The following is a 22,083-nucleotide window of genomic DNA, read 5'->3' as shown; positions in this document are numbered from 1 at the left end:
CGGGACAGCGGGAACGGGGCAGCGGGGCCGGGGCAGCGGGGCCGGGGCAGCAAGCGATCCTGCCCCGCACGGCTCTTGCCCTGAGTGCACTGTGCAGAAACAAATTGTTTTCCCAGAAATTCCCCTCTTCTAGGAGGAAAATAACAACGGATTTAAGATATTTCCCTTCTCCTTCCACCCACTTTTGTTGGTTTTTTTTCTTTCCCAAAGCCTTGTGTGGGCCAGAGCTGAATGGAAAACAGGGACAATGTCTATCCCAGAACACATTATTCCCTTCCCCGTGAGGACATGACCCTTGCAAACAATGACCCACGTCTGAAGCTTTGAACATCATCCCAAGGAAATGCCTCCTCCTGGGCCTTGTTCTCCTCCCCAAAACTATGCACACAGGAAGCATGATCTCCAAACACCTTCTCCTCCCCTCCCAGAGCCAGGTGTTTGGGAAGGCTCTGGACACAGAAGCTCGTAAGAGCACATTGATGGTTTGCTCCTCCTTTTTCCCTACAAAATCAGCAGGAAATAACCACATGAGGTGCTGGTACGTCAGTCAAACCAGTTTTTCCTTTATTAGGCCGGACTTCACAGCACTTCCATTGTGACTCAATAAAGGAAGAAGTTATTTCAGGTAAGATTTGAACTTTGTCTTTCCAGGTGACCGTGTACAGTCAGGTAGCATCAGTGAAACGCTTGACTAGTGCACCTGGAAGAGAAAAGAACAAGGAAAAAAAAAAAAGCCATTAAAGAAGTTAAAGAAGTAGCCTAGAACTTCCACAGAGTTTCCATGAGGTCCCAAATGAGTTATTTCCATCCCTTTTACCTTCAAAGCCTTGTTTAACCACCCTCAGCTCAAAAATGCAGGTACTGCATTCCCAGCACGGCTGATTCAGGACCCCTGGCACCAAGACATTGTATCCCAGGGCAAGGAAGAGGAAAAGGACTCAGAAGATGCAGAATCAAGCACTACTTGCAGCAGTCTGACACACAGTATCTCTATTCTATATTTAATATTTAAAAAAAGAATATGACACTGGCCATCTCCTGAGGAAACTGAGTTAAGAGGCTTCACTTCCACAAGGATTTTTATTTAGGGCTTTATTTTAGTCTGGGATTAGAGCACATTGGGTCTTGCCTATGCTGTCTTTGCCAGGGGTACAGGAGTCCTATGCCAAGAGTCTGGGAAGCAACATCAAACCTTACCAACAAGGTTTATGCTTTGTCCAGGCCCAGTTCCTCTGGAGTGGAGATTCCAAGTTCACTCAAAGTTGGTCTAAGCTCCTGGATAACGTAAGGATAGATTTCCTTGTGGGGTCCTGCCTTGTCCTGAAAAAAAACCCAAAATCAAAGAATAGAGTTACTTCAACACACACATCTCCAAAGCCTCCCACCTCAGCCCTTGTGGCAGAGCAGAGCTCCAGGCCTCTAGGGCTGAAGTAAAAGTCCTCGCTTCTCCCAACTCCCTGGCAAGGCTGGATTCAGGTTTCAGGTGTTTTCCAAGAGAACTTTCTGAGTTACTTCTCTCAGTCCCTCAAGAAGCTTTGTGCTCATCATGGAGCCATTGATTCTGGCAGCAGGAAAAGTGAGGTTCCCCTCTGCAGCAGGAAAAAGCCAGGGAAAGCATCCCTGCTGCCAGGCTCCAGCAATGGCAAGAGAGCACTTCCACCCACCTTTACAACTTCTAGGATGCGGACAGCGCTGGCAAAGTCATTTAACCGTCTGCAGGCCCTCAGAGCCGCATCGATGATTTTGGGCTCCGGGACCAGGTCGTAACCCACCAGTGTGTTTATGCCTGTAGAGACAAGGAAACACCAAGGGGAACTTGGAACCAGCTTGTCACACTCTCCAAAGGAACCCCTTGCTGTGTACTCCCTTTCTCTCCGACAGAAAACCCCAGGTGCTGCTGCAATGATCCCTCTGGCTGTAATTATCTCCTTATGCAATCACATTTTTAAGGCCTAGCTGGGGAAGTTCAATAAAACTTGGCAACTCCACAGCAAACTGGAGATAGCCAGACAAAAAGTCTGTAGGGAGTTTATGGCCAAGCCATTAGCAAAAATCCAAAGAAAAATGAGCATATTAGAGCTCAAACACACTTTCCTTGGAGCAAATGTTACTCTCCCTCCCATCCAGGTGTTAAGATCACGGAATCACAGAATGATTTGGGTTGGAAGGGACCTCAGAGATCATCTAGTCCACCATTCTGTCATGGGCAGGGACACCTTCCACTAGACCAGGTTACTCCAAGCCCTGTCCAGCCTGGCCTTGGACACTTCCAGGGATGGAGTGGATGACGTGCGTGCACAAAACACCAACAAAAGTTATTTCTGGTCACAGAACTTCTATTTACTCCAGGTTATGCATCCCTGTTCTTCAACATACCTTTCCTGAGCTCCCAGGCATCAATATCTGGCTTGTTGAAATATGTCACCCAGCGAGCATCAAATTCTTCATCTGACTCTTGTGACCCATGAGAGTAGCAGCGGGCAGGAAGCACAGCTGAATTAAGAAAAAAAGGAACAAACTAAGAGCAAAAGGAAGATAACACTACTTTAGTCCTGACCAAGAGACCAGAAGCTGTAAAATACAGATTTCCCCTGTTACAGTCACTCCGGATCAGTCCTGGATGAGCCTTGGGTAACTAATTAAATATCATGGTTTATGTTGTGGCAAAGTGTCTACTTTGTTCCCTATCAGACTTCCAAAGTTCCCAGAGCATTGATCAGACACACAAAAACCATCTCTGGATACCAGTCCTTAAGAGGTTTTCTGGCATTTCTTTTTTTTCTGTAAAATACAGGAATTCTCCCTCTTCCCACAGCCAAGTGAGACTGAGAAGCTTTAACATCCACATCCTTCACCAACAAAATGCAATTCCTACAGAGGCTCTCAAAAGCAAAGGGATGAGATATTCCTTCCAGCAGAAGGGCTGGAGGAAGAAAAAAAAAGATCACTGTGTCTATCCAAGAGAAAACTCCTGGATCTCAAGGTTTCAATTGCATTAATATTTGATAATTAATCACAAAAGCAGATTGTATGCTAATGCACAAACTAGTCTGATATGATCATCAATTCATTTCTTCATTTACCACTATCACAAATTGCTGGTTTTTTGTATGAAGTTGTCTTTTTTACCCCACAAAGGCTGGAACCATTTCCCAAGGGAACCAAACTAAAGGACCACAAGCCTGGTGCTTCCTTTCCCCACTGCTAATCTCACTCCACTAATATTTGCAGAGAGGTCACACACCAGATACGACCTTGGAGCTCAAAGCTCTGCTTCACAGAAGTCAAATTTAGCTCCTGACTTTTTCTTTCTTAACCCAGCATGAACCACTCACAATGACCAACTTCAGGGTTTTATTTAAAACAAAAAACCAAACCAAAACAAAACAAAAAAACCCCCAAAAACAAACAAACAAAAAAACCTACACAGAACTGGGTTGTATTTTTGCTGATACACTTCTCTTTGCTTTCATTAATGACAGCCCAATTAGCAGGCAATTTGCTTTTTTAACAAAATTTAACCCGGTCCAACATTTCAGCTGCAGTACTGGTTTATGCAATGGAAGCATGAAAATAGTTTTATTTATTTTAGCTATGGAAAAGCAAACAACAGGCCAAGACAGAATAAAAATGCTCTTTTGGCTTCTGTAGGGAAATTCCCCCTCCTTTCCCCACTTCCAAAGCAGACCTTTGACCCTGCTTCCTGCAACAAATCACCTGCACAGCTGAACTCAGAGCAAAAGCAGGGCTCTGTAAATGCTCCTGCTCCTAGGACACTGCTGAAAACCCCTCAGGTTTCAGCTGGTTGAAGGAGAATCCTATTTTTTCAAAGGAAAAAAAACCAATATCCTACAGAGAAACAGCAAATCTCAGCTGGAGTAAAGCCTAAATTGAAGAGTTCAAATGCCATCTTGAAGTCAAAATCTAAAGTTTTTCTTCAACAAAACCATTCCCTTGATCCAGGAGGCAAACACAGACCATAAGAATTAAGATTTCCAGGGTGTGTTTCTCATTTGCTGCCGTGTTCCTTTTTCACATGGATGTTTGTATCTGGTTAAAGGACTCGGAGCGTTCCCTCTGCCCTGAGTTTCAGCGGGGTCCATCAAGGTCAGTGTCACACTCATGACGTGTGTGACAGCCAAGCCACGCCAACCTATCCAGGCAGAGATTCCCAACTCAAGGAAGAACCAAAGGGCAAGCACCTTTACTCTAAAGTAAACTCAATAGGCCATAAGAAGCCTAAAATCACCTAATATGACACAGAAACATGTTAAAGCTTCTCCGTGAGGGCCAGAATTGGTCAGTTTTCTCTGGTAACAAGCACAGAGGGAAAACACACATGAAGAAAAACATTAATTTACTGAAAATCTGAGAGCAAGGAGCCCAGGAATTACACAGGGAAGGTTTTGCAGCAACAGAAGCCCCCCAGGAAGGGGTCGCAGCGGTGTTAAGTGTGGAGTTTGTAATACAAAACCATGGAAAAGAAGAACACAGAGCCTATTGGAAACAAGGCCCAGGAGCAGCCGGGTTCAGCAGCTCAAAGGAACAGCGAGCAAAGACTTTTAGTGGATTTAAATCAACAAAAGACCAAAGGTGATGAGCAGCATCTAAGTAATCCTATGCTTATTATTTAAAAAGACACAGCGACAGGCTCCCTAAGGCAGCTGTTTAACTCACACGTGCTGCAGCAGAGGCACACACAAGGCTCCCAGCATTATTAGTGTCTGTTAACTAGGTATTAATTGCGATGCAAAAGTTAATTAGGTATTAATTGCGATGCACAGGCAGTGTATTTATTCTCTGCAGTCTCCGTCTCCAGCCATGCCACCGTGGCCATCATCACACCACGCTGCCTGGGGCTGCTCCTCCTCCTCTCCCTATTAACCGGGGCGTTAACAAAGCGTTAATATTATAAATAAAATTAATTGGGGTGTAAATTAGGAGGGTGAGGGCTGGCGCAGAGCTGGAGCGGAGCCGGGAGTAGCCGGCGCCCTGGTGCTGCGGAGGTGACCCCCAGCCTCCATCAATGTCACCTTGGCGGGGGGCGCGGGGAAAGCGCCGCCGCCCCCCGGAGGTGCCCGCTTTCCCCTGAGGCAGTGCCCGCGTGGGGTCCCGGGGGCGGCGGCCGGAGCGGCGGGGGCGGCCCGCGGTAGGCCGCGGGGTCACCGCAAGGACACGCCGGGCCCCGCCGCCTCACGCCCCGCCGGGCCGGGAGCTCGGCCGCGAACCGTGGCGGCATCGCGGCGGGAGGGACGGAAACGAGTGCGGCCGCTCACCTGCTGGGCCGGCGGGCCGGCGGACGGCAGCGCGGAGGCCGGAGACGGCGCAGCGGCGGAGGAGAGAGGCGCTGGCGGCCAGCATGGCGGCGGGCTGTGAAGGAGAGAGACAGCACCGGGCACCGGGGGCGCGCCGCTGGCTCTCACACCGCACCGAGAGGGAGGAAGGGACGGAGGTGAGGGCCGGGGGGGGGCCGCGGAGGCGGGGACGGCGGCGCGGCGGGGACGGAGCGGGAGCGCGGCGGGGCGGGAGGCCGCGGGGATGGGCTGGGGGCGCGGCGGGGCGGGACCGCCGCCATCTTGGGGCGGGGCCCGCCGCCATTTTGTGGGTGAGGGGATGGCCTGTGGGGGTTCCTCGCCTCACTGAGCAGCTACTCGGGAGTGTTTGGGCTGGCTTGGAGGGGGTCGGGCTGCTGCCGCCCCCCTTTAGTCGAGCCCGCGCAGCCCCAGTGCAGCCTCCCTGTCTCTGTCAATGGACACTCGCCCCGTGTGAGGGGAATGGGCTCAGACCGGCTCAGCTGCCGCGTCCACCGCTTCCCCAGTTCTCTGAAAGTGTCCCTGTCCCCACACCGTGAGCTGCTGCCCTCAGCCACCATCGCACCGACCCGGGCACGAAATCCCCCCCAAAACTCGCCCCTAAGGCTGTGCCTCAGCAGTGCCGCACAAAAACATCGTGATCATTCCACTCGCCGTGTCCCCTGGTATCATCATCCTATTTTATTATTTTCTCATGCAGGAAGCCTTCAGTCCACAGCCAGCAAAGCAAGCACGCTAAAATCCCCAGTGCTGCCTCCGTGATTGGAAACTACCTGCCTATGAAATAAATTAAAAAGATCTTGCAAATTAACAAAATAAGGAGAAATAAGTGATTTTTATTCTTTTTTTTCCTCGCTCAGAGAAATGTGAGGTGGCAGCAATGGAGGTGAAGGGCTGTTAGTGTTTAACTGTGTGGCTCCCACAGTCCTCAGGCTCTGATCAGAGTGTTTATGGAGCGATTTGTTAATTACAGTTTTATTAATTAATTTTATTAGTGATTTTTAATGCATTTGGGGTAGGTGCCTGTACCCAGTGCTCCTGTGTGGCATGGAGGGTTGATTCTGAATGGGGTCTGCACTGGAGAAAAAAACTGGGAAGAGCTGGATGGGACACAGTCCAAACCTTTCCCAGCCCAAAACCCACAAAAAAAATAGATCATTAACATAAAAAGCCAGTTGGAAATTAATGTTCAAGTAAAGGGAATAAATCTGCAGCAGAGCAGATAAGCAGGAGGCTCTGGCCCAAGGAGCAGCTGCCTGCTGAGGGAGATAACAAGGTCACTGCCTCACAAAACAGACCCTGATTCTTCCTCCTCCTCTCCTTTCATTCCTGCTCCCAGCCAAGCGAGCCCTTGACAAAGAGGGAATGCTGAACGTCCCTGTAGAGCGGGAGTGAGGCAGGCAGATAAGGCAGCTGCAGCCAGAGAATCCCCCACATGTGGATTTTGGGAAGGGTTTGCTCCTTAGTACTGATTAATCCATCCCGCAGTGCCCGTGGGTGCTGGGCAGAGGGAACCAGGTGGATAAGGGCTTGGCATCCCATAACCCATCCCCCAAATCTCCTGTCTCCGCTGGAACTGGGCTTTGCCAGGTGCTGCTGTGCTGGCACAGGAGACCCCAGTCCTGTTCTTCCAAGGGACACAGTTTGGCTGGGATCCCCTTGTCCTGAGTTGGCAGCAGTGTTCACTGCACTGATCCATAGCCAGCAGCCAAGATGACACCCCCATTTTCCCATAGACATATCTCAACTATTTCTAAAGAGCTTTCATTTTCCATTAATTTCTCTTTACCCCCTGAAAGCAGCAGGGATTTTGCTCCGAAGCACTCTGCAGCCAAGGCACGACTCCAAAACCTCCTTATCCTGTGCTGGGCACTGCATGCAGTTACGATAACCCCCTGCCCAACGCTTCCATTGCCCCCAGCTGCCCGCACCGTGGTTTCCCCCGACTCCTGACCAGAGTATCCAGTGTGGATTGTTTTATTTCCTTGTGCTGTCCCACAGGCAGGCAGCACAGTGCAGTGCTTGGCTCTGTGGGTGCAGGGAGGGAGCAACCCCCGTGCTTGTTTGGGTGGTTTTTTTTCAGATGAATCACAGCCCCACAGGATGCTGAGTCCGGCATTAATAACTCTGACAGCTCCTCAGCAGCGGGTTTGATAATGAAGGTTTTATTCCAACGAGCTTGGGGCAAACCCATCTCTCCTGATGGATGAGGCGTTGCAGTGGGGAGTGATGGTGGTGGTCTGGACACCCCTCAGCTGCTCTGGCTCCATGGGAGTCGCTGCAGGATGTGGCTGGTGGTCACGGTGTCCCTGCGTGGCTGAATTAGAGGTCACCAGCTCCCCCCCCACATCCTCATCTGCTTTAATCCATAACCAAGAGATGGTGGGTTTAAATGTTTAACCCTCATGCCAGATCTGGAGACCCCCATCCACAGGGGTCAAGGAGCAGCAAGTGGGGACAGGTCAGGGGGAGCCTGCAGCCCACCAGTGAGCCCGGAATGAGTGAATATTCCTGCCTCAATACCTGGCTGGTGGGGTGGGAGGCATTGGGATCAGTGGTCCAGCTGGCCAGTGGCGGTCCCCAAGCCCCTGGGGCTGTCAGACACCTGTACCTGCAGCTTCTTGGGCAGCAGCTCCTCGCAGGGAGGCGGCAGTGGCCGCTTCAGCCCCTTGGTGGAGGATCCCGATGTGTTTTCTCCCGCCTCATGCCGGGGTTCTGGGGGCTGGTATCCCGTCTGGTTGGGATCCAGGGGGTCCCGGGAGAGCAGGATGCAGATGGAGGGGACATTCTTGTGGACAGTCAGGTTTTGTGCGGGGCCGTTGGGCAGCGGGTCCTGGTTCTCCCAGACCTCCAGCACGGTTTTGTAGCGTACCTTGGTGACCTGGTGGAGCCCTCCCAGCTTGCGCTTCATGATCTCCACGCAGGTGATGGTCTTGGTGACCGCCCTGCCGCAGCCGCTGAACACGATCTGCCGCCTGCCCTTCAGCTCCATCTGGGCCATGGCAAAGTTCATCAGGTTCCTGATCTTGCTGCCCTCCTTCACTTTCATCTCCACCACGTCCGGGGGCAGGTCTGGGAAGGGCAATGGCATCTCCTCCTCCGAGGTCCTCACCTTTCGGAAGTTCTCCATTCTGGACTGGACAGCGGGCTTGGCTCTCCCTCCTTCGGCAGCCATCCTTCACCTCTTCCCGGTGGATCCACACAGGCTCCTAGTCCCCAGTGACCATAGGAGGGCTGACTTTGTTGCCCTCCAGCCCAACCCTGTGTCCTGCAACCACCAGCCCCTTCCCCTTGGCTCTCCGGGGGCTGGCAGTGGGCTTGGTGGCAGTGCCAGAGGCTGTCTCCTGTGGGAGACAGGGCTGCAGGATCCCCTGGCTGCTCCCAGTTGCTCCCAGCAGGGATAACAGGCAGCTCCAGCTCTCGGTGATGCTTGGGCTCCTCCGCTCCCACTGCAGCACTCGCTTCTGCTGCTCTTTGCTTCATTCTGGACTTCAGCAGCCCCCAGAGCTGTTCTGTGTAATTAGCAGATCCTCCCCCTCTCCCTCCCCTTCCTCCCCTCCTTCTCCTCCTCCTCCCCTGCTCAGCCGCCCATCCCAGCACCCAGCGCCTTCCTTCATCCCTGCCAGGCAAAGGGGAGGGCAGGGAACCCAGGTCTCTGTCCCGGAACAGAGAAGGGAAGGAGGGGAGGGTGGAAGGCAGAGAGAGAAGCTCACTCTTGCCTTCATAATGTTCCCAAAGTCCTGCCCCCTTAAAGAGAACCTGGTCCCTTCTCTCGGCGCTCGCTCCTCTCAAAGACACCCGCTGCTAGCTGCAAATGTCACCCTGCCTGCCTGCCCTGCAGCATTCCCAGAGGGATGCAGAATCCCAGCCACGCTGTGTCCAAGGATGGCACAAAGATGCGCCAGGTACTTCGGGAAGTACTTTGGAGTCTGAGCTCGACCCTTATTAGCCATGAGAGAAGCCAGTGGAAGCCGCAGCTACAGGAGAAAGCCTGGCAGATGGCATCGCAGGCGAGCATGCACTGAGTGTGCCAGGGCTCTGCTCCCCCCAACACCCCGCATCCTCAGCCTCGGCTCTGCCGGCAGGAAAACCTCTCAATTCCCAAAGCTCCGAGGAGCAGATGCCGTGGCAGAGGTGGTTTTCACGGGTAATTTTTCTCTCTCTTCCCCGCTCCTCCTCCTTCCCTATGCCTCCCTCTCCCTGCTGCTCTTCCAGTCCCTGTCCCTCACTCATCTCCAGTTTCCCAACGTGGAGCTGCCCACTGTGGGCTCATCGTTACATGGACTGGCAACAAATCCCAGAAAATCCCTGTTGCAGGCCAGGAGATGTCCCCTTCCTGCCCCCAATCCCTTCCCGGAGCAGAGGCGACGTCCCTGCCCCAGGCTGGCCCTCTGCCCGCCCCTGTCACCTGCCTGTCCCCTCCCGCCCCGCTGGCCGGGGGATCATTGCACAGTGGAAAGACATGTGAGTATTGACTTGCAGTCAAATCTTACCGGCCTCTGGAGGCCCCTGGATTGGTTTCACTCCGAGCAGGGCTTGAAAAAAAAATAATAATAAACAAACTAACTAACTAACTAACAAACAAACCGATCCCATGTCCGTGGTGGTGAAGGCAGGATGTGGCTGTCGTCTCCTATCCGGGGAGAATCCCACATCCCTGTGGTCCCCAAAGCAGCTTTCTGTGGGGACCACTGCCTACATGGGGGTGGGTGCGGGACACTCCCTGATCCAATCACTGGGTTGGGGTCTGGGCGTGTCTGTGGGCAGTGGGATGGGATGGGATCCTCCACAAGCACGGTGCTGGAAAGCCCCTGGAGATGAAGAGCATTGTTTCCCAATCCATCTAACCCTCCCTGAGACTCCTTGGGCACAGAGAGGGAAACTGAGGCAGGGAAAGCAACGCATCCAGGCTCATCCCCAGCACCAGATTCAGGCTTCCAGCATTCCCAAGTCCCTTCTGGTACTCTGCAGTAGTGAGCAAACCTATTCCCTGTGCTCCCACCATGGATTCCTCAGTGCTATGAGACAAAACAATGACATTTCTCCATCTTTCCATTTCACAGCACTTTGTGGAATCCTTGCAGAAGGCACTTGGCTCCTTCCTGGGGTAGGCAGGGATGGATTAAGCCCCTCAGAGAAATTCCTGCCTTCAAAATGCCCTAAACCCCTGGGGAAATAATCGGAAAGGATTTTAGTGCCTGTGAAATCTCTCAGGGTCATTATCCAGGTAGCTTGGGAGAGTTACATGGACACAGAGGGCTGACAGCTCCAGGGCTCTGGGCAAGCCCTGGTGCTGGCTGAACCATCCAGCCCTTCTTTCCTGGCCCAGAACCAGCTCCTGCCTCCTGCAGCCCATTTTCCATGGCGTCCTGGCGCTTCTCCACCATCGGATGATGGAAGCAGCAGCAGCTTCTTCCCCCACCCCATCTCTCATTGCTACTTAATGAACTCTGCTTATCACAGCCTCCGAAATGGAGGTGGGAGAGGTGCAATCACAGAAAGGCTTCCAGAGGGTGCATTCGCCTCAAGGCCAAGGCTGTGCTGGGAGCAGGGGGGGCATTAATGACAGGGGCTTATTTTCCCTCTGCAGCGCTTAAAATGTAAATGAACTTCATTATTAGCAACTCCGTTGCTAATTACCATCTGAAGCTATTCATTAGCCTGTCAGCTTATTTGTTGGAGGACAACAGAGTGGATGGGTTACTCCAAGCCATGGAATAGCTGAAATGAGCTCAGCGGGGTGGGAGAGGAAAAGCAGGGATGGGGGGACAAAGGCACAGACAGTTCCAGCCATGGGGGATCAGCGAAAGAAAAACTGGAAAAGAGGATGGGGACTCCTTCAAAATGGAGAAGCAAATGGGAAAGGCAGGAGTGATGAAAAAATAAAAGTAAAGGAATTACACACTGAGTATTGTCTGTCTGTCCTTCCTGAGCAGCCACTCTGGTTACCAAAGTGGGACCCAGGGAGTGGTTTCTTCTTCCCTTTTCCCATTACAGTTTCTCTCTGAGCATTCCACTGTCCCATGCCGGAGGAGTTCCAAATACTTGTGGGATCCTCTTGCCTGGTCCCAACCCCACAGGAGGTGTGAACTTGTAAGAGCTATTTGGAAGAGCAGCCCAGAGGAGAGCTGGGGGTGGCAAGAATGGAGAGGGCTGCTGGACACAGCATGGAACGCAGCCAAACATGGAAAAGTGGGGAAAAAACCCCAGAAACATATTCTTAACAGAGATCAGGGGAGCTGGAGAGGAGCAGTAACCCGAGCCCCTGTCCTCCACCTGCCCTCTCCATATTTTCTTTCATCCAAGGTGGCCCTGCTCAGGAACAGGACGGAAAGTGGGAGCATCCGATACAAGGAAGGTCTCGGTGCCATTGCCCATCTCTGCGTCACATCGGCCCGGCTCAGGTCTCAGCCTCTCATCACATTGCACTCGGCAGCGGGCTGATGCCAGGGCTGATTGTAACCCTGGCAAAAGGGGTGCAGAGGGACCCCCAGGATGCCACAGCCACAGGGATCCCCTGCCCCCATCCCAACCAGGGTTCTGGAGCTGCTGCTTCCCAGGAGCAGCTCCCTGAGGATGTAGCCCAGGGTGCAGGGGCTGTGTCAAGATGCCAGAGGAACCCTCAGAGCATCCTAGGGTTGCACCAGCTCTCTGCTGAGTTCTTATTCCTATCGTAAGCAGAAAATTACAGAGCTCAAGATAATCCTCATTTTGAATAGCCCGACAGTGAAAGAAAAGGGAAAAATCCCTTTCATAAGACAAATCCCTTTGCAGAGCTCCAGCATGATAAGCAGAGGGATGTTTTAAGGACCTTGAGGGTATTAATAAATGGGAATGTTCCTCACCTCCCCAGTCCCACCTGGGACCCCAACCCACCCCCTGCCTGTGTCCCAGGAACTCTTTTAAGATCAACCCAGGGGTCTCAGTCCTAGTCTCAGCTATGTCAGGACTGGTCTCTGCGTCAGCTGCAGCTGGTCTGGACTCCAGCCTACAGACTGATCCTAAACCGAACCTGTGGATTTATTTCCTTGTTTTTGAACCTGTTTGCCTGCTGGGAATTTGCTGGTTGATCCGGCCTTTTCTTTGGACCTGCCCATCCTCTCCAGCCTGCCCTGCTTAGGAAGTGTGGGATGGGCAGGGAGGCTCTTCCCCCTGTTATCCCTTGGCTCTGTAGGCATTCCCTGTGAAGGACAGGAGCACACATCCATCACATCCATTTGATTTCTGAATATCCCTGACTGTAAAACCTGCAGGCAGACAGGAATGTGGTACTGCTGAAGGCAAGGATCAGCTCTGTAGGTGACCACTCCCAAAGCCTCAGTGGGATGGGAAGGTGCTGGGGCAGCAGAGATGCAGGTGGGGAGGAAATTTAGGTCAGAGAAAGCTGGAGAGATGAGAAATAAGGGACAAGAAATCAGCCCCAAATCTCCAGCGTGTTCAGTGCCCACAGGCAGAGCCAGAGCAGCTCTCCAAGGCGCTGAGCATCCCCAGTGCTTGGCAGGAGTGGGAATCCACGACCCCATCACCTCCTCCCTTTCCTTGCCTGCTGCTGGGCAGGGCATAGAGCTGGATGTGCAGGGCTCCCTGCTCTCTGTGGGGAATAGCTCAGAGTCCAAGACCCAGAAAGGGGTCAGAGTGGACAGTTGGGCCACCTGCCATGGGGTCATCTGTGGCACATTGGTTTTCCTGCTTCCCTCTATTTTACCATCTGTGAAACAGGCATTTTCCCTGTTTCTGCCAGGGTTCCTTCCTTGCATCCCCACAGCAATGCTGTTCCCCTGCTGAAGGGGTTTGGCCACCAGGGCTCACTGGAGTAAAGAGATTTTGCTGCTTCCTTGCCCAGCTGTTCTCATCTTCCTGTGGTGGGATGTTGTTCTTGCTGCCCTACCATGACCCTCAAGGCTGGACCCTGGGAAGGGAGGATGACTTAGTTATCAAATAAAGCCATTTTCACAACACTTCACTGATATTCTCACAAACACCAAGGCAGGAGGTCCAAGTGGTGTGCACAGAACTCTGTGTGATGACACTGAGAACAAGGCACACAGCCTATGCAGATCTCAGGCTGATCTGGGATTTATATTCCTTTTAGGAGCTTTTGAACCCTGTCCCGTCTGTGAATCAGTCCAATCCCTTCCCCTGCCTTCTAAATCCCAACCTTGGCATTGCTGGCAAAAGCAATCGACATTTCCTCTGCCCTTCATGCAAGCCATTAATTAATCACTGCTTCCAGAATGAAACACATCAGGGCGTGTACATGGAGTCCCCCAGACCTGGCCCTGCTTGTGTGACCTGCTGGCTTACCATTGCCTCCTGGATACAGGGAGCCTGTGTATCCTGCTAGGGGCTGTCCCCCAGGGCCCCTGCCCTACCAAAGGTGGTCTTCTACCCACATAGTACTTGCCATGCCTCGAGTAGGAGACAATTCACCCCTGCTCTACAGAACCCCTACTCCTGTAAAGCCCCGCAAGCCCCATGGAGCACTGCCAGCCCCATGGAGCCCCGCAGTCCCTACAGAGCACTCCCAGCCCTGTGGAGCCCCTACTCCTGTAAAGCCCCGCAAGCCCTATGGAGCACTGTCAGCCCCATGGAGCCCCGCAGTCCCTACAGAGCACGCCCAGCCCTACAGAGCCCCAAGTAAAGGCCCCGCCCCTTCCCCTCGGCCCCGCCCCTCCATCTGGCGGCATCAGGACCCTGGACAGCGGCGAGCACTCTCGCGAGATCCCGGCGCTGCCCATGGCCCGGGCGGCGGCGGCGGCGCAGTCTCGCGAGAGCGCGGTCGCTGCGGCAGGAGCAGCACCGGGCGGGCGGGCGGCCGCCGCCACCCGCCGGGGACCGGAGGGGACGGGACGGATCACGGCACGTGGTGAGTCCCAGGAGTGCGGAGAGGGGAAACTCCTCGGGTTGAGGGCGCTGGATGCCCCCCCCAGGTGCCCTTTGCACCGACCTCCCGCTCTGCAGCCCGCTTGCGGGGGGGGGATGCGCGGTATGGGGGCAGCCGCGGTGACCCTGCACACGCGTGGGTGCACCGGGGACCGAGCGGGGGTTGGGCCGCCCTTTTCTCCCATCCAGGCCGCTGCTGGGAGGCCTCTCCCGCTTTGAGCTGGGGATGTGTGGGGCACGCAGCCCTTCACGCGTGGAAACGCGCGGGCAGCGATCCACGGCGAGAGCGAGCCCTGCCTGCCCTCCCAAAACCCACCCCACGCACCAGAGGGGTTTCTTCTCGGTGCCATCACCCGGGAGATCCCCCTCCTTTGCCCATCCACTCCACCATATTCCAACCCCTCCATCATATCCCTGAATTTGCAAAACAAGCCCACCCGAACTGATGGATGTGGCGGTGTTCTGGCCCCACCGTGGCGCAGGTGCGGGCTCGGGGGGCGCCTGGTCCCCGCTCCCGACACACGTGGCTAGGGGCGGCCGGGCGGACGTCACCGAGCCCGAGGAGCTCGTATTTATAGCACGGGCGGGATGCAAGCATCCGGGGGCTGCCCGCGGATGTCGGGAGACGCCGAGCCCTAGGGGTTCGTTGTGTCTTTGGCGCTGGAGGGTGCGAGAAGACCCCCAGAGAGAACCCCCCCCAAATCCTGCTGGGAGCTCCAGGCACCCACTGCCGGGACTCCGTGTCCTGGGAAATGTGTTGACTGCTGCCAGCTCTGTCTGGATAGCTGGGAAAGGGAAAAACCTGCAGGCAGGTGGGGGGATACGCCATCTTCACGCTTCTATTTAAAACCTCAGGTCTTAATTTTTTGTTTTAATTCACCATAGTTTTCACTTCTGGCAGAGAGCTGAGCATGGAATGGTCTGGGATGGTCCTGAGATGCCGAGCTCTCCCTTTCCCACCTGCATGCTCTGGAATGAGGTGCCAAATGACATGAGTAATTGTTAAGCCAGGCACTCAAGTGACTCATTAGTGACAATCGCCACTGATTTATTTTTTTTTCCCAGCTGATTTCTCTGCTCTGATTTCCCTACTCCCTTTCTGGCCTTATTTTTGGTTTGGGCTTGCAGAGATGGCAGCTCCAAGGTAGCCAGGTAGTCCCTTGAGCTAGAATTCAGCAAAAATAACAATAATACATTTTTTAAAATACTTATTTTGGGGCCAGATCGTGAACTTGATGGTTTCAAACAGCCCACAACCACCTCCTTTCCACTGCTGTCCTACCTGGCCCTCTCCTGGATGTAGGTCAGTTGGGAGTGGGAGGCCCTACATCACTGGATCCTCTCGTAATCTTCTGCCTTAACTGGTACATAAGCCTGAGCCCGAGGAGCCAGGATTTATCACAGTGCCAGCCAGGTGCCAGTCTGGATGTGTGATAGTCCAGAGTGTCACACAAGTGAAGCAAACTGCTGTCCTTGAGTTGTTTGGGAGTGGGGGGAAGGTGAAGTTTTCTGCAGAGGTCCCTGACCACTTCAATCAACCTTTCCTCTTGTTATCCTCCAGCTTTGGTAAAGCTCCCACATTTTTCCCAAGTATTTTTCCTGAGGAGCAGAGAGGCTGAGCCTGTGCCGGCATGGCAGGTATGGGGGGGGCTCTGGAGATCAGCATGGGCTTTACTGGCCATAATGTCATCTCATTAGTCACCAGTGGGGTGGTGGATATCCATGGCTGCAGGATTGGTGTAGCCAGTGAGGGCTGAATTTGATGCTTTTGGGTGGGCTGGTGACAGTTTCCATGGGAAATCCTTAACTTCTGTGTAAAACCTGTCAGTTCTTGGGGTTACTTAGGAAGCCTCTGGGTTTTTCTTCATCTCTGGGCAGTGCCTGACACCAGTGAAACTTTTCCTTGCAGAAAAGGTGAACAACTTCCCTCCCCTGCCCAAATTCATCCCCCTGAAGCCATGTTTCTACCAGGACTTCGATGCGGAGATCCCGCCGCAGCACCGGACCATGGCCAAGCGGCTTTACTACCTCTGGATGTGTGAGTGGCTGTGGGGGAATGGCTACAGTGGGATTTGTTTGCCTCTCCAAAGGCTGCTCCTCTGGGAGCTGCCAGCTGAAAGGGCAGGGCAAGGTCAGGGGAAGCCCTTCTCCCCCTCCAAGCCTTGGTGTCTCCTGTTAAAACTAAGGAATGAGAGGTGGGCTGCAGCATCCCATGGATTCCAGCCCTTCCAACCTCCAGGATGGAGCTGTGGAGCTCAGTGTTCCAGGGTCATTGGTGGTTACACTGATGTCCTGCTGTAAGTAGGAGACGGCTCAGACTGGAGGGCTGGTGTGCCTGCTCTCCAAAACGTGGAGCTTGAGGCTTCCCAGAGCTTGCCTGTTCCTCTTGCATGTCTCTGTGTGCCGTGCTGTGCTAACAGAGCTGTCACCAGCTTCCAGCTCTTCCAGCTATCCTGGATCTCTCTTCTTCACCAACCCTGGGCAGGGAACAGAGTCAGAGGGACAGGTCATACCCCAACATAGGTGGAAACATGCACAGCTCAGGGCAAGCTGGCACCAGCATTTCATTTCTTTTTAGAAGAACTTAGTTCCCTTATCAGGCATTTCCGCTGAACTTTGGAAGGATCCGTGGCCAGGGAGTGACTTGTGCTTTAGGGGCAGGTTAGGAAGAGCTGAGCTAACAGCACAGGGGTTGTGTGTTCCAGCTTTTGGCATGGCACCAGGCTGCCATCCCTCGGGCTGTGTCCTGTCGGGATGGTGACCCCGGAATAGCTTCCTCATGTCATGAGGGTTTACTTGTTTCAGGCATGGGAGGAAAAAAAGCTGTGCACCCCCAGGAAAGCTCTCTTGGGGGTGTTCAATTCCCTCCCAATCCCAACCGAGATGTTCTTCCTCTTAATGTAACAGAGCTTGGTTCTTGCTCCTCAGCACAAGCACGAGCTCTCAGAGCCAGCCGCTGTCCCTTGGGTTTTGCATCTGGAGCTCTTCTCTGGGTCATTTTCTCCCCACCAGCCCCTCAGACACCCATCACAGAGTGACTGGAAGGTCCTTTCATGTCCTTTAGGGCAGCCCAGGCAGCTGAGCTCCTTCCCTTGCCAGCTGCAGCTCTCAGGCAGGCAGCGGTGGGAGGGCTTTCGTTCTCGTCGAAATAATGAATCATTCTCCGAACTCGGAGGCGTCAGAAGGCAGCTGAGCCTTCTCTGCTTTGTCCTGTGTCTGCTGAGCTGGGATTCATAGTCAGAGCCCTTGTGTGGCCTGATCCCAAGCAGGGGTGGGCGAGTGAAATGTATCACCCCCTGAACTGGTGAGGCGGGGTCAGGAGTTCAAGATGTTGGCTCTCAGTGGTGCTCAGGGAATTCCTACACAAGCTCCTTCAGCAAAGATGTATCTGGAGCAAGCAAAAAACTTCATCACAATTCCTCCAGTTTCCTTATAAGTGGAAATGTGTTCTGGCTTGATTGGAGTGGGAGGATATGACTCCTGCCAATCTTCAGAGCCCTGGAGATGCTTAGGGAATTACAACTCTGAGAGATGATACATTGATTTTCCTCCTGTTACACTCAGCTAAGGCCTGACCCCATTTGGCCCAGCCAGCCTGGGAATGTGCTCCCAGCTTAATTTAAGGGAAGCCCAGCTAGGGCAGGACTCAGAAGCCGCATCCCTGGGGTTGGGGTGTCTCAGTGCCACCCTTGTGTCCGTGCTACTCTGCTCTGTGTGTGTGTGTTTGCAGTGAACAGCATCACCTTGGCGGTGAATCTCGTGGGCTGCCTCGCGTGGCTCATTGGAGGCGGCGGAGCTGTAAATTTTGGACTGGCAATTCTCTGGCTCATTCTCTTTACGCCCTGCTCCTATGTCTGCTGGTTTAGACCTATTTACAAAGCTTTCAAGTAAGTGGTTGCACCTGAGCCTGGCTTCTTTTTGCCTTGTTTTCCTTCGTAAATGGTCAGTGTTTAGCTTGGGGCATTGCCTGACTAATTGGGGGAATTCCTTTCTGTGCAGCCCTTTAGCTTTACTTTCTAACCTTCAAAACCAGAGTGTTTGGGATTTCCTGGGGGCCAAACCCCCCCATCAGGCGATGTAAGGACACTTTCTGTGAGCCTCTGTGCAGCAGTGGGGGACAATGGTGAGGATGCAGCTGGGCTGCCACTTTCCCTCTCGTCCCTGAGGCATCTTTTATATTTTTCCACGAATCCTCGAGGTGTTTGTACAGATCACCCATGGTGCTGAGGTCAATCCCGAAATCAAGAGTATTTATTCCCCATGTGGGGTGGTGTGAGCCGAGAGCTGTGTCCCAACACAGATGGCCTCAAGCCCAGCTGACTGAGCCATAGGGGGGGTCTGGTGCCCTGTGGCTTTCCCAGCTGTCCCTGGACCACCTCCAGCCTCTTGCAGTTTCTCCTTTGCCTTTAATTTTGCTTTTCATCACCCTCCTGCTAAACCACAGCCAGGTCTGAAACGTAGCAGCATCTCCCTTCCCTTGGAGTGCAGCAGGGAGGTGCAGGAGTGACTGAGCCTTCTCTTGCAGGACAGACAGTTCCTTCAGCTTCATGGCCTTCTTCTTCACCTTCATGGCCCAGCTGGTGATCAGCATTATCCAGGCAGTGGGGATCCCTGGATGGGGGGTCTGGTAAGGAAAGTGCTGCTGTGTTGGTCACTGTGGTATTTTAGTGTCCTAACTGGTTCTCTCCTTGGGGCAGATGGTTTGAGGAGCTGGGAGGGCTGCCGGCAGTTTGGGAGAACTGGTGAATGAACCGGTTGTTTTCATCTCCTTGCAGTGGCTGGATTGCAGCAATTTCCTTCTTTGGGACCAACGTGGGCTCGGCTGTCGTGATGCTCATCCCCACCGTGCTCTTCACAGCTATGGCAGTCTTCTCCTTCATTGCTCTCACCATGGTATGGCAGGAAAAACAGGGTTTCCACGTTGCTTTGGGGGGCCCTCGCTGCCCCCCCCGGGCGCCAGCCACAGGCGCTCAGCCCCTCCGGATTTTCCCTGCAGGTGCACAAGTTTTACCGGGGCAGCGGCGGGAGCTTCAGCAAAGCGCAGGAGGAGTGGACCACGGGGGCCTGGAAGAACCCCCACGTGCAGCAGGCGGCCCAGAATGCGGCCATGGGGGCGGCGCAGGGTGCCATGATGCAGCACGAGACGCAGTACTCGGCCACCCCCAACTACACCTACTCCAACGAGATGTGAGCAGCAGCGGGACTGTCCTCGGGAGGAAGAGCTGGGGGGGAAAAAGGGAGGAGAAAGCCTGAGCCGAGTTTCTGCAGCTGTCTCAGAAAGTCAGAGTGTACCATAATGGTGGTTCTTTTCCCATCTTTGTAACGAGATCCTTTGGGATTTTTTCTTTCCTTTTTTTTTCTGGTTTTTTTGTCTTGAGCTCTTCTTTTCTCCTTTCTTTTTCATTCTGAGGAGGCCGTGAGTTGACCTGCAGGGCTGTTGTTGTGCGTGGTAGTCAGTGTCCATTCATGTGTCTTCTTTTTCCCTGTGGAATAGTGTACGGTGGTGGTTTTTTAATTACTGTGGTGATAGGTGTACGTTAGAACCTCATCAGCCAAAAGCCCCCCCAAGCTCCCAAAAAGGGAAAAAGAGCAACCAGCACCCATCTTCCCTCTTGGAATAAGCCCTGAACAGGTTTTTGATGTGTGTGAGTTTTCTCTTTCAGTTGGTAGTGTCCAGCCACTTGCCACTGTCTCAGCAAGGGCAAGCAATCTTGGGAATTCTTTTTTCTTTTGCTTTTTAACTAGCAGGTGGCTGGCTGATTTAGCATTAAAGAAAAAAAAAAAAAAAAAGGGAAAAAAAAAAAGATAAGAAACCCTCAATCCTGCTGTTGATATGCTGGAAGCCAAGAGATTCCTAATCTACTCCCTGGCTCAGGATCTACAACTTCTCTCAGTGTGTGGTGTTGTGAGTAGTTTACACTTTGACGTGGAGGACCAGTGTGTGTGCGTGCGCGTGTGTGTGCATTGGGGAGCAAGGACAGGTTTTCCCTGCGGGATACAACCATCCCATTCCAGATTCTGCATCCTGAGTCTGGTTTTTTTAAAGGCTTCTGTTTTGAAAAGCAGCTGTAATACCAACAAGAGTGTTCCTCAGAGGACCTACGCTTGGGCAAGGCTGCGGGTCAAATCTTGCCACTCCGTATCCCAGCACATCCAAACAGTCTCGCTGCTCATGGAAACAGCCAGGCCAAGTTTTGTCCCCGTTAGCTTTGGAGGTTTGTGCTAATTTAAGTCTCTTAAGGAAACCTCCAGGCTGGAGGTAAGGACTGCTCACTTGCGCTCCTAAAAAGCGTGGCGGGATGTGGCCGTGTGTTTTCCTGGTGCAGAAATCCCTGTCAGGCCCAAATCCCTGCCCAGTTTGGGGATGCTGGACATTAAATAATGATCCTGCACTCTAGCAGGAGGCAGCTGAGCTCAAACCAATACTTCTTGGGGAAGGTGACTGGCACACTCTGGAAAAGATTATGAGTGGGAGCATAAATGGGATGGATGCTGCAGGGCAGGAGTAGGGAAAGCTACTTCTCCGAGATGCTTTTCAACTCTAAATGCACTTTAAATAAGCCAAATTTTTCTCCAAGTCCTCGAAAAGCAGCCCAAACAGAATCCAATCCAGCCCCTTGGCTCCAGTATCTCCTGCCTGGCACAGGGAAGGAGCTCAGAGTGCCACCAGCCAGGACTGTGCGAGTCCCCAGCCCCTTATCTCACCCTTCCAGCCCTCCAGTGATGCTTGGATGTGACCCCTGCCCCTGAGAATCACCCCAAAAAGGATCTTCTCCAGCAAAGCACACCAAGACTAGTTTCCTTTTTAAGGGTATCACTTCAGTCATTCTGCAATAGGCAGTCGTCTCTTGACCAGACTAAAATGCAGCTACTGATAAAATGCCTGTCTGTGTGTGTGTGTGTATATATTTATGTATAAAATGTCAGGAGAAAAGTAATCCTTTGCTAAGCCTATTATGTACTTAATCAGGTTTAAATATTGTGCAATCCATTTCTAGCTCGCCTAAAACTTACTCTGCCAAACCACGTGCTCTGTCATCCGTGTCTGAGAAATGATGGATTAAGTGACTTCACCTCTTGCATTGACAATAAGATACATCAATAATAATAATAACTGTAATGAGCTGTAACTAACAGGCATTGCTTCAGCACCTAACCCTCCTCTCCAATGTGTCTCCTGAGTGTGTGAGCTCTGAAATGTTGCCCCATGGCTCCAGCCAGGTGGGGAACTCCACTCCTTGTTCTCACCTTGGTTATTTGTAAGCTGTCCCTGCTCCAAGTGGGGCTGATGTGTGATCGAAGCGTGGTGCTCCTGAAGCCCACAGGGTGGGAGAGGTGGGGTGCTGCTGCACAAGAGACTTCTCGAGATGGAACACCCCTGGGGTCTTCCTGAGGTCTCCCTGCCGCCTTCCATGTCCTGCAGCCAGCAAAGCAGAGCCCTGTGCCTGTTGCTGTCCTTGCTGCTTGTTTGTAGCCAGTATCGGAGGGATGTCCAAATAACTGCTGCTTTTGAGCAGAATCTGCAAAGGGCTGGGCACCACGTGCTGCCCCAGATCTGCCGTGCCCGCATAATGATGGAATGATCTGGGTGGGAAGGGACCTTACATCTCATCCAGCAGGAACACCTTCCACTATCCCAGGGTGTTCCCAGCCCTGGCCAGCCTGGCCTTGGACACTTTCAGGGATGGGGCACAGCTTCTCTGGGCACCCTGTGCCAAGGCACAATTCCTTCCCAATATCCCACCTAACCCTGCCCTCTGGCATGGGAAGCCATTCCCCCTAGTCCTGTCTCTGCCTCAGACAATGAATATTCTGTCCTTTAAGCCACTTTTCCCTGCCAACTCTGCATGCCTGCCCTGAATCCTGTAGGAAAGGTTTCGCTCCTGGT

The 22,083-nt window shown here is 53.0% G+C and overlaps 3 protein-coding genes and 1 long non-coding RNA gene across 4 annotated transcripts; 2 read left to right on the top strand and 2 right to left on the bottom strand.

Annotated features, from left to right (window-relative positions):
- Positions 1-543: 543 nt before the first annotated feature.
- COX5A (cytochrome c oxidase subunit 5A) lies at positions 544-5,489 on the bottom strand. Its single transcript, XM_086849502.1, has 5 exons — positions 5,277-5,489; positions 2,377-2,493; positions 1,665-1,786; positions 1,198-1,320; positions 544-700 (listed from the first exon to the last, which is right to left on the bottom strand). The coding sequence occupies exons 1-4, from the start codon at positions 5,359-5,361 to the stop codon at positions 1,207-1,209; spliced, it is 438 nt and encodes a 145-aa protein (XP_086705628.1). The 5' UTR covers positions 5,362-5,489; the 3' UTR covers positions 544-700; positions 1,198-1,206.
- On the top strand, positions 5,323-6,141 carry LOC147650748 (uncharacterized). The gene is made up of 2 exons (XR_015275920.1): positions 5,323-5,452; positions 6,013-6,141. It is a non-coding gene; the product is annotated as an uncharacterized LOC147650748 (long non-coding RNA).
- On the bottom strand, positions 6,129-15,757 carry RPP25 (ribonuclease P/MRP subunit p25). Its single transcript, XM_023934269.2, has 2 exons — positions 15,478-15,757; positions 6,129-9,847 (listed from the first exon to the last, which is right to left on the bottom strand). Exon 2 carries the CDS (start codon positions 8,485-8,487, stop codon positions 7,864-7,866), a length of 624 nt encoding a protein of 207 aa, XP_023790037.2. The 5' UTR covers positions 8,488-9,847; positions 15,478-15,757; the 3' UTR covers positions 6,129-7,863.
- Positions 15,757-21,351, top strand: SCAMP5 (secretory carrier membrane protein 5). Its single transcript, XM_023934263.2, has 6 exons — positions 15,757-15,833; positions 16,105-16,233; positions 17,926-18,082; positions 18,721-18,822; positions 18,971-19,088; positions 19,192-21,351. The coding sequence occupies exons 1-6, from the start codon at positions 15,827-15,829 to the stop codon at positions 19,384-19,386; spliced, it is 708 nt and encodes a 235-aa protein (XP_023790031.1). The 5' UTR covers positions 15,757-15,826; the 3' UTR covers positions 19,387-21,351.
- The last annotated feature ends 732 nt before the right edge of the window (positions 21,352-22,083 follow it).

The sequence above is a fragment of the Cyanistes caeruleus genome, chromosome 13, assembly GCF_971803275.1.
Source record: "Cyanistes caeruleus chromosome 13, bCyaCae1.hap1.1, whole genome shotgun sequence".
In the NCBI taxonomy this organism is placed as follows: Eukaryota; Metazoa; Chordata; class Aves; order Passeriformes; family Paridae; genus Cyanistes; species Cyanistes caeruleus.
The sequence above is the reverse complement of the archived record's forward strand: the minus strand, read 5'-3'. Positions and strand labels throughout refer to the sequence as shown.

Coding starts and splice junctions, on each gene's coding strand:
- COX5A (XM_086849502.1), bottom strand. CDS start 5,361: ATGCTGGCCGCCAGCGCCTCTCTCCTCCGCCGCTGCGCCGTCTCCGGC. Junction 2,494..5,276: donor CCGGCCCGCCGGCCCAGCAG/GTGAGCGGCCGC, acceptor TTCTTAATTCAG/CTGTGCTTCCTGCCCGCTGC. Junction 1,787..2,376: donor TGCCTGGGAGCTCAGGAAAG/GTATGTTGAAGA, acceptor TTGTCTCTACAG/GCATAAACACACTGGTGGGT.
- SCAMP5 (XM_023934263.2), top strand. Junction 18,083..18,720: donor CCTATTTACAAAGCTTTCAA/GTAAGTGGTTGC, acceptor CTTCTCTTGCAG/GACAGACAGTTCCTTCAGCT. Junction 18,823..18,970: donor ATCCCTGGATGGGGGGTCTG/GTAAGGAAAGTG, acceptor ATCTCCTTGCAG/TGGCTGGATTGCAGCAATTT.
- RPP25 (XM_023934269.2), bottom strand. CDS start 8,487: ATGGCTGCCGAAGGAGGGAGAGCCAAGCCCGCTGTCCAGTCCAGAATG.